Source organism: Conger conger, chromosome 15 (genome assembly GCF_963514075.1).
Source record: "Conger conger chromosome 15, fConCon1.1, whole genome shotgun sequence".
NCBI lineage: Eukaryota > Metazoa > Chordata > Actinopteri > Anguilliformes > Congridae > Conger > Conger conger.
The window spans coordinates 23,613,121-23,622,880 of NC_083774.1; the positions used below are offsets into that span (position 1 = coordinate 23,613,121).

Here is a 9,760-nt window from a genome sequence, read left to right on the forward strand (position 1 = left end):
CTCAAAAATCTCTTTGCTAGTTCATTCCCTGACCTATATTCAGATTCAAAGACATTTCATTTGATTTCGACAGGCAAAGCTTTTATTGCTTTGTTTTGTGGCCTGCCAACAACAACATGTTATCTTCCCCTCTCTTTAGCTTCATATATGTAGCTGCTGGAGGAGCTTTTATTTTAATCCAGGATCAGGTTTCTGTAGCATCTGGAGCACAGAACTGAGGCCAAAGGGGGTAAATGTGCAGGGCAGAGGAAATAAAAATGGCACTGTATTATGAAAGTCCATCGTCCCGCTTTTCATGCGCAACATGCCATTTCCTGTCCCGACAGGAAGCGAACTGTAAGAACCACAGAGTGAACAGAGTGGTGTTTCTGGGAAACATGAAGCGCCTGCTGACGACGGGCATGTCACGATGGAACACCAGACAGATCGCTCTGTGGGATCAGGTCAGTGCGCGTGCGCGCGCCTAGATGTGTTTCTATGTATTGTGTGAATGACAAGGCACCTGTGCTTCTGTTTATGAGGTTTTGCTGGCGTGTGTACCTGTGTGAGTCTGCAAGTGCATTTGAATGAGTGTTGCCCGTGTGAATACCTGTATGAGTGTTTCCATGCAAGCGTGTGTGTTTATTACAGTGTGTTGTGCGTGTGTAAGTGTTTGTGTAAGTGTTTGCGTAAATGTGTGGCATGTGTGTACTCTATATACGTGAGTGTTTGTAAGTATATATGCATGTGTGTGCGTATGTTTGCGTGAAAGAGTGTGTGTGTGCGTGTCTGTTTGTGTGCACACGCATGTGTGTATACATACGTGTGTGTGTATGTGTGTGTGTGTGTCTGTGTATGTGCGTGTGGGGGCACACGCGTATGTGTATGAATGTGTGTGTACATGTGTCTGTATGTGTATACGTGGGTGTGTGTATGTTTGTGTTAAAGTGTGTCTGCGTGAGTGTCTGTGTGTGTGCGTGTGTGTGCATGCGTGCATGTGTATATGTGTGTGTGCGTGTTTATATGTGTATGTGTGTGTGTGTGTGTGCGTGTGAGTGTGTGTGTGTGCATGTGTGCGTGTGTGCGTTTGCTCTCTCACAGCTGTGAGCATTCCCTCACAGGAGGACCTCTCCATGCCCATCATAGAGGAGGAGATTGACGGGCTCTCTGGGCTTCTCTTCCCCTTCTACGACGCGGACACACACATGCTCTACCTGGCAGGCAAGGTAAGCTCTGCCTCCCGCAGGTAACACCTCCACTACTCCACTCATGTCTCCGATATTATCTTACCTCTGCCAGCTATTCCGAAGCATCTCATGAACCGAGTGTGGAACTCACTCACACACTCAGATTTTGCAGGCTTAAGATTCTCCACAAGGGGGAGCCATTAGCACTCAAGTAGCTAAAATTCGCAAGAGTGGTGCTTTGTATCAGTGACACTGTGTATTATTGTTATACAGTTCATTACAATTATTAAACCAATTGCTCCCATAGCTGAGCATATGCATAAGTGTGTAGGGAAATAGCACTTTGTGACCGCGGATAGCTGAAGACGGAGAGCGTACAACATAACGTGGCTTTCTCACAGGGAGATGGGAATATCCGCTACTACGAGATCAGCACGGAGAAGCCCTACCTGCAGTACCTGATGGAATTCAGGTCCCCGGCCCCACAGAAGGGACTCGGTAATGGACACCCGACCTCCAAAACACACATTTCTGCTGCGCTGCCATTATATCAACAACACCAGTGAAGAAAAACAGAACGACCATACAAATCAATCCAGTCAAACACTACTGCATCACTCACTTCTTTTTCAGACGTCTTTACCCAAGGGCAGTTACATTTCTGACACCTTCACACACGGTCTATTTATGCAGGCAGGCCTTAACAGACACGAGAGAGAGCATTAGTCAAACTGGAGTACCTTTAGTCAGGAGTGCGCATCATGTGACGCTAAATGCTAAACGCTCTCACCACCCCCGTCCCCCTCCCACCCGGCTGACCGAACCCAAGGAGTGATGCCCAAGCACGGTCTGGACGTGGGCGCCTGCGAGGTCTTCCGCTTCTACAAGCTGGTGACGCTGAAGGGGCTGATCGAGCCCATCTCCATGATCGTGCCGAGGCGGGTGAGTGCGGAGTGGGCCCCGGCTCCATATGGCCGCTAATGAGCCATTAGCATCGCCATTAGCGACGGCAACAGATGCAGAGTCAATAAGGCCCGTCGGTGCAGGCAGAGATCTGCTTGTGAACTCCTAAATTAAATTTTAAATCAGGGCTTCCCAACCCTGTTTCTGGAGATCTACCATCCTGCAGGGGCAGGGACACTCAATCTTACCCAGAAAAGGGCCAGTGTGGGTGCAGGCTTTTGTTCCAACCAAGCAGTTACACACCTGATTCTACAAATCAACCAGTAGTTTTTGCTAAGGACCTTGATTAGCAGAATCAGGTGTGTAACTGCTTGCGTGGAACGAAACCCTGCGGCCGCACCGGCCCTTTCTGGGACAGATTGAGTGTCCCTGCTGAAGACTTTCACTCCAACCCTGACAAAGCACGCTTAATTCAACAGCTAGATATATGACTGAGCTGCTAATTCGCAGAATCGGGTGCGCCAAATCAGGGTGAAAATGAAAACCTGCAGGACAGTAGGCTGGGAAGTTTTAGATTGTCCTGGCGAAAAGGTCAATGACCCCTGGGTTAGAAGGGCAGTGTGTTTCTCTTGGGACAGCCACATCTGTGTGTACAGGTGAATAAAAGCAAGGCACCAAAGAAGCAGACCATGCTAGTAAGCCGCAGATAATCAAATGGCTCAGAAGCTGTAATGTCTGAGAAACTTGTATAACAACAAACTCATTCTAATTCCTAGGTTCCTTTTCAAAGTTTTATTTTTGCGAGGCATGAATAACATCTGAGGCGTTCCATGTGTTCAATAGCAACATAGCTCAGATGCTTTAAAACTAGACGGCAGGCAAATGAAGGACCGTTAGCACTGTTGATGTTTTCTTGTGCGCTGGAATGAAAAGAAACTGTGAAGAAATGAGCGGGGACCATTGTTCTGACATCCAGCAGCACCCTGTTGGGCTGAAATTACAGGCTGTCCAAACGCTGATTTGTACTTGCACTGCGTATAGGCGCCTGCATTCGTGCCATGCAAGTAGGAGGAAGGGACACAGGAAGGAGCTGCAGAGACTGTGCTCAGCGTTGTCATGGTTATTTAACTGTGGTTTCTGCAGTCAGAGACGTACCAGGAGGACATCTACCCGATGACTCCAGGCAAGGAGCCGGCCCTCTCCGCTGATGAGTGGCTGAGTGGAATCAACAGAGGTACACACTGCTCCCCGCTTTAGCGTGCCATTACCAATGCTGCACACGGATCCTCTTACCAACTGTGTGTGTGTGTGTGTGTGTGCACGTGTGTGTGTGTGTGTGTGTGCAGACCCCGTGCTCATGTCCCTGAAGGAGGGCTACCAGCGAACGACTCAGCTGGTCTTCAAAGCTCCGGTGAAGGAGAAGAAGAGCGTGGTGGTGAACGGCATCGACCTGCTGGAGAACGTGCCTCCCAGGACAGAGAACGAGGTGCGTTTATCAGCACCTGCCGTGTGTTTGTGTGTGTATATTTCTGTCCGAATGTGTGTGCGCGTGGCTACACATTCAGAAACTTGTTTGCAGTCCACCTGTGGCAAATTGAATTGATTGGACATAGTTTAGAAAGGCACACACCTGTGTACATAAGGCGCGACAATTCACACCGCATGTCAGGACAAAAACCAAGCCAGGAAGTCCAAGGAACTCTCTGTAGACCTCTGTGATAAAATAGTGGTGAGGCATAGATCAGGGCAAGGGCAAAAACTTTTTTTTTTTAAACTTTACTAAATGTGTTACTTTGTGTCAGCTCAATAATTCAGAAATGGAAGAAGTTTGGAACCACCAGGTTGCCATCTGGCCAAACAGACTAAGCAGGCAAGAAGGTCAGGGAGGTGACCAAAGAACCAAAACAGTCACTCTGACCGAGCTTCAGAAGCCCTCTGCAGAGATGGGAGAACCATCTCAGCAGCACACTAGACGGAAGCCACAAGAAAAAGGCACGACAGCTTGCTTGGAGTTTGCCAGACGGCATTTGAAGGACTCTGAGGGCATGAGGAAAAAGATTCTCTGGACTGATGAGACAAAAACAGAACTCCATGCACTGTCTCATCATCTGGCTAATACAACCCCTATAGTGGAGCATGGTGGTGGTAGCATCATGCTATTGGGGTGCTTCTCAGCAGCAGGGACAGGGAGACTGGTCAGAATTGAGGGAAAAGATGAATGCAGTCAAATACAGAGTGGTCCTTGAAGAAAACCTGCTCCAGAGTGCACATGACCTCAGACTGGGACGATGGTCCAGCTTTCAGCACGGCAATGATCCAAAGCATACAGCCAAGACAACACTGGAGTGGCTTTGGGACAAGTCTGTGACTGTCCTTTAGTGGCCCAGCCAAAGCCCAGACTTAATCCCCATAGAACATCTGTGGAGAGATGGCCTGAAGATGGCAGAGCTTGAGAGGATCTGTAAGGAAGAATGGGATAAACTGCCCAAATCCTGGGGTGCAAAGCTTGTAGAGACTTACCCAAGAAGACTCAAATCTGTAATTGCTGCCAAAGGGGCTTCTACAACGTACTGAATTAAGGGTCTGAATACTTATATATAAATGAGATTTAAGTTTTAGATTTTTTAATGAATTAGCAAAAATTTCCAAAAACACTTTCACAATGGGTTATTGGGTGTAGATTGGGCAAAATTACAACGAAATAAAGTGTGCAAAAAGGGAAGGGGTCTGAATACTTTCTGAAGCCTCTGTATACCCATGTGTGTGAATTCATGTAAGTATGCATATTTCTATGTGCCCATTTATGTACACTAGTGTCTGTGTGTGTTTCTCCGTGTGTGTGTGGGTGTGTGTGTATCTGTGTGTACGTGCGGGTGTGTGTGTGTGCGTTTGCGTGTGTGCTTGTGTGTGTATGTGTGTGTGTACATGCGTGCATGTGTGCGTTTGTGTGTGCGTGTGTGTGAGAGTGTGTATGCGTACATGCGTGTGTGTGCGTGTTTGTCTGTGTGTACATGCGTGTGTGTGCGGGAGTGTGTACAGGTGTGTGTACGTGTGTGTGTGTGTGTGTGTGTGGCGTGTGTATGTGTGTGTGTGTGTGTGCGTGTTTGTCTGTGTGTACATGCGTGTGTGTGTGGGAGTGTGTACAGGTGTGTGTACGTGTGTGTGTGTGTGTGTGTGTGTGTGTGTGTGGTGTGTACGTGTGTGTGTGTGTGTGCCTGTTTGTCTGTGTGTACATGCGTGTGTGTGTGGGTGTGTGGGTGTGTGTGTGGTGTGTGTACGTGTGTGTGCGTTTGTATGTGTGTGATGGGGCTGTGTTGCCGTTGGCAGCTCCTGCGGATGTTCTTCCGGCAGCAGGACGAGCTGCGGAGGCTGAAGGAGGAGCTGGCGCACAAAGACGTGCGGATCCGACAGCTGGAGCTGGAGCTCAACAACCTGAAGAACGCCCCCAACAACATGTGACCCCTGGCCTTTCCCCCACCCCCAATCCCCACCCCACAACCCCCACGGACTCGAGAGGGAGACACCCCACCGCATTCCACCCCCTCCCCCAAAAAGTCTCGCTGAGCTTCCATCACTGCCAAAACCAGCCGCACCCACCCCCTCCCCTCCCCCACTCCCAACCCCCCCACACGCGGCTGTATCAACAATGGCTGCCCTCAGCCACATGCAGAACCAAGAACAAAACTCTTCCCCTCGCTGCACCCCGGTCTGGTAGCCTAGCTACCAGACACCGCCCAAAATCCCACTCCCCAACAGCGGAGTTTGCCTGTAGTTTGCCTTTGGGGCGAGAGTGAGAACTGCGCTTAGCCGTGATATCAGCCAGGGGAATCACAATGGCCTCCTCCATCTTCTTTTCTACCAATACACTGACTGTGAACGTGTTCACAAGCATAAATCTTGGTGTACAGCCAAATGGTGTACAACTACTCCAGCTCAACGATGCAGACATTTCATCTGGTACTGTTTTTTTTTTTTTTTTTCCTACTTATACATTTTTTGAATATCGTTAATTTTATTATTTATTCCATTGTTTTTTGTTAACCGTTTAACCCACTTCACTTTGGCTTTGCTGTGAATGCCAAATGTTTGTTCTGTTCCTTGTCAAATCCACTCTCTAACTCCTTGTTTATAGTAATGTTACTGGGCATGTCGGTGAGTACATGTTCGGCGTCAGTGTCAGTCCGCATGTAATGTCAAAAGGAAGTATTTCAGCCAATAAGGCGGCGGAGTCGCTGCCTGGGCCCTGCCTGCTTTGTTGTTGTGGGGGGGGGGGGGGATTATTGGATTAGTGGAAGGCAACGACAGGACCCCAAAGGTTAGACAGCTGTGTGAGCTTTGCGACATTCCCTCACTGGGGGAAAATGCTCTTCCGCCATCATGGCGTCAGGGCACAGAGACATTCTCCACCACGGACGACGGCTGGCAAAGAAAGGGTTAAGCTTCCCCTCCCCCAACTTAATTTCCTGTAGCACTAATTAGTTCTGGCGGCACGGATGGTGCAGTGGGTAGCACTGCCGCCTCACAGCAAGGAGGTCCTGGGTTCGAATCCCCGTCGGCCGGGGCCTCTCTGTGCGGAGTTTGCATGTTCTCCCCGTGTCTGCGTGGGTTTCCTCCGGGTACTCCGGTTTCCTCCCACAGTCCAAAGACATGCAGGTTAGGCTGATTGGAGAGTCTAAATTGCCCATAGGTATGAGTGTGTGAGTGAATGGTGTGTGTGCCCTGCGATGGACTGGCGACCTGTCCAGGGTGTATTCCTGCCTTTCGCCCAATGTATGCTGGGATAGGCTCCAGCCCCCCTGCGACCCTGTTCAGGATAAGCGGGTTAAGATAATGGATGGATGGATGGACTAATTAGTTCTCGTTTCCTGTTCTTTTTACGTCGATGTGTCTCTGAACCTCTTTCCAGTCCAAGGTACTAGGCTATGCCAGCGCTTAGATGCAGACACCTCTGACATTGACATGTGCATTTCTATATCTACTTGCTTATGTATCCATGATGACGAAACGACAGAAGAGTAAGTCTACAGTCCACAGTGACACCCAGGCATCAGTAGCATCACACGAAGGTCCCGTGGGTCACGGCCTGTGAGAGGGTGATGAAGAAGACAGAGGAAGAGGAGGGTACACTCCCGGCACATTCCGATGATAGTTCACCTGGAATGCAGCGGAGTGTCGCGGTGCAGAGTGGCAGGGTCAAGGAGTGCAGTGCGTGGAGGTCGTTCTCCTCAGCTACTGAGATATAAAAGGAAAAAAAACGGGGAGTCAGAGGAGTGGGAGTGGCCTGAGAAGAGAGGCGGCGGGTGATTGGTGAGAGGGCTGCAGCACGTGGGAACGGGTACGAGAATGCCGGGGCAAGCAGGCGGGGACGCTGCGATTCACACCGCAGCGCGCCCCCCCAAACCACGCTTCCTGAGCGCCGCGTCTGAAAGCCACGCTTCGCGGACGGTGCGTCACGGTCGCCGCGCACCGTGAGTTGCTGCGAGTCTGAATTCACGCTCAATTAGCGGAGGGTCTGGGTCACAGACCTTGGATCTCAGCAAGGTTTCACTTCAGAAAGCAAACAGAGGCTAGTTAGCAAACACAGCCACTGAGCCACTAATTTCACATGTTACTCACCCCTCAATAAATTAATTTGGACTGTTCTAGAATGTTACCTTTCAATATCAGATAGAACATAATAGCGGACAGCTGTAAAATGATATGAAGTTAAAACACATTTGGAGACTTTAAACTGGCATATAAAATCTCCCAAATATATTTTTCATCTGAACACTAAGTTTAGGGTTATACAAAAGTATTTTTCTTGTATGTATGAATTGCTTTGTAGTTAGGTCTTGCAGCTCTCCGGCCTTTAGTTCTCAGACGGTTTGAATCAAAAGGAGGGGGACACACTCCTAGCCAGTGCAGTAGGCTAGGGACAGCATCAGTATCTTATCTCATGTTTCAGAGCATTGGGTTTATGCGGCATACAAACAGGTCTGGGAAGCTTTGTAAATCTGCCCCAAAGATGTTCATGTATAACTGCGGAAGGAACGCGCACTTGGGAGTCCACATCTCCAAGGTAATGAAGTGGCCGAGGGACTCTTGACACGAGAGTGTGGATTGTGGGCCAGTTTGGTCTTCTCTGCTATAAACTCACATGTGAGATGAGAATTAACCAATCAGCGCCCTCCACCCATTGTGGTGACATCCCATATATAAAAAAAACCCCATTGATTTTAACTATCTAAAGGATTATCCAGTTTCATACAGAGTAAATGCAGGTTTCTGGGCAGGTGAAAGGCTGTGTATAACGCACCAGAAATGATGGGAGCTTTGCTTGTTGGATCCTTCAATAAAGGACTGAAATGCCTTCTGTGACTATTCCGTATATGAGGAGGCAGCTCGCGGGGCCATGCGTTCTTCCAACACCGGAGGGCGCTGTTGTTGCTGAGACAAAACCACCCTCAAGACTGAGCCGTCCGAAATTATTCATATCTAATTAGAGTTCACGAATACAAAACCGATGCTGACACGGGAACTCCATTATATCGGCTGTATATGTACACTATAACGCATATAAACGTGTTTGCTTTTTTGAGACCGAGACGGAGGCCAAATAAATTTTGCAAATCATAGACCACACATTGGTGGAGTTTAACACAATCTACACCAGAGACATCAAAGCTCACATGCACTGACTGGAATGAATACAGTAGTAACGTTAATTTTAAAACGTGTATTCAGACGTACGGTGTTCTCTGTTGGTGCTGTACAAACAACCTTCCTCTATATGGTCTTTCTTTTAACTCAATTAAAGAATATTTATTAATAAACTGTGTTATATGTCATTTAAAACGTTCAGTTAGCAATACAACTAATGCGCGATTCCCCTCCATACATGATTTACACGTACACTAAATAATAAATTTTAACTCAACAACTACACGATCACGAACCAAGCGTTTTTGATACAGGCCCAACGTTCGTACAACTCACGTCAAATTGCACTAACAAAACTCGCCACCGGGTGGAATCATTTTCCTTCTTATCCTGCACTTTCGTTGTCCTCTTTTTCGAATACACGTTCTCATGATCACATATCTATCTCCAGTGGATTCCATGTGACGTCATCCTTCTTTGCTTCGATTTATTCTCAACCCCATGGAAGGAATTCTTAAGTTTTTTGTAAAGGGGATTTTCTACCACAACGTTCTTATAGAAGCAGGCCTGAAATCAAAGTTTTTGTCACAAATGTATGCCACAGTGCATCGATCGATCGGTATAGCTATGCTATCAGTTTAAACTGTAAATTTTTTAACTATTATTTTTTAGTTGATGGAATTTGTGTCGTTCTCATTCACATAGGCAACATCGACTGTTATCCAATGTCAACAAGAGAAATCGAGATATCTAGTCTCACTGAATGCAAGAGCCAGGTCATGTTCGTCGCCAACTCTCACTAAATACGCTTTATGCAGTGCTTTTAGTCTGTAATCACACCTGTTTTAGCTGGGTGTGGGTTGTCATGTTCGCGTCATTCTCATTTTAATCCAGATAGTCATTTGAACATTCAAGCTAGTTACACAACACTTACCATGATGCGCATCACGTTCATAGAAACGCACACTGAAGGAGGGCTTTGTCGAGTGGCTGTATGAGCTTCATCTGAGAGCAGCAGAAACGTCACGAGTCGCAGCTGTGTCTCCATC

At 47.9% G+C, this 9,760-nt stretch overlaps 1 protein-coding gene and 1 long non-coding RNA gene across 3 annotated transcripts in view; one reads left to right on the forward strand and one right to left on the reverse strand.

Moving 5' to 3' along the window:
• Nucleotides 1–5,618, forward strand: part of coro2bb (coronin, actin binding protein, 2Bb) — a 51,982-nt gene extending 46,364 nt beyond the window's left edge. Inside the window, exons 6-12 of the mRNA XM_061221486.1 lie at nucleotides 327–443; nucleotides 1,101–1,205; nucleotides 1,568–1,664; nucleotides 1,996–2,108; nucleotides 3,213–3,303; nucleotides 3,416–3,555; nucleotides 5,397–5,618. Of these exons, the coding sequence (XP_061077470.1) occupies nucleotides 327–443; nucleotides 1,101–1,205; nucleotides 1,568–1,664; nucleotides 1,996–2,108; nucleotides 3,213–3,303; nucleotides 3,416–3,555; nucleotides 5,397–5,528 (795 nt within the window). The 3' untranslated portion in view covers nucleotides 5,529–5,618. The remainder of the gene's footprint in view (nucleotides 1–326; nucleotides 444–1,100; nucleotides 1,206–1,567; nucleotides 1,665–1,995; nucleotides 2,109–3,212; nucleotides 3,304–3,415; nucleotides 3,556–5,396) is intronic.
• The window catches only part of LOC133111289 (uncharacterized), a 49,593-nt gene extending 39,855 nt beyond the window's left edge, over nucleotides 1–9,738 (reverse strand). Inside the window, exons 1-2 of one of the 2 annotated variants that reach the window (XR_009704975.1) lie at nucleotides 9,646–9,678; nucleotides 7,224–7,301 (exon numbers count right to left, since the gene is read on the reverse strand). This is a non-coding gene — a long non-coding RNA (uncharacterized LOC133111289). Of the gene's footprint in view, nucleotides 1–7,223; nucleotides 7,302–9,645 lie in introns of both variants that reach the window. The other variant, XR_009704976.1, reaches the window with a different exon arrangement.
• Between the last annotated feature and the right edge of the window lie 22 nt (nucleotides 9,739–9,760).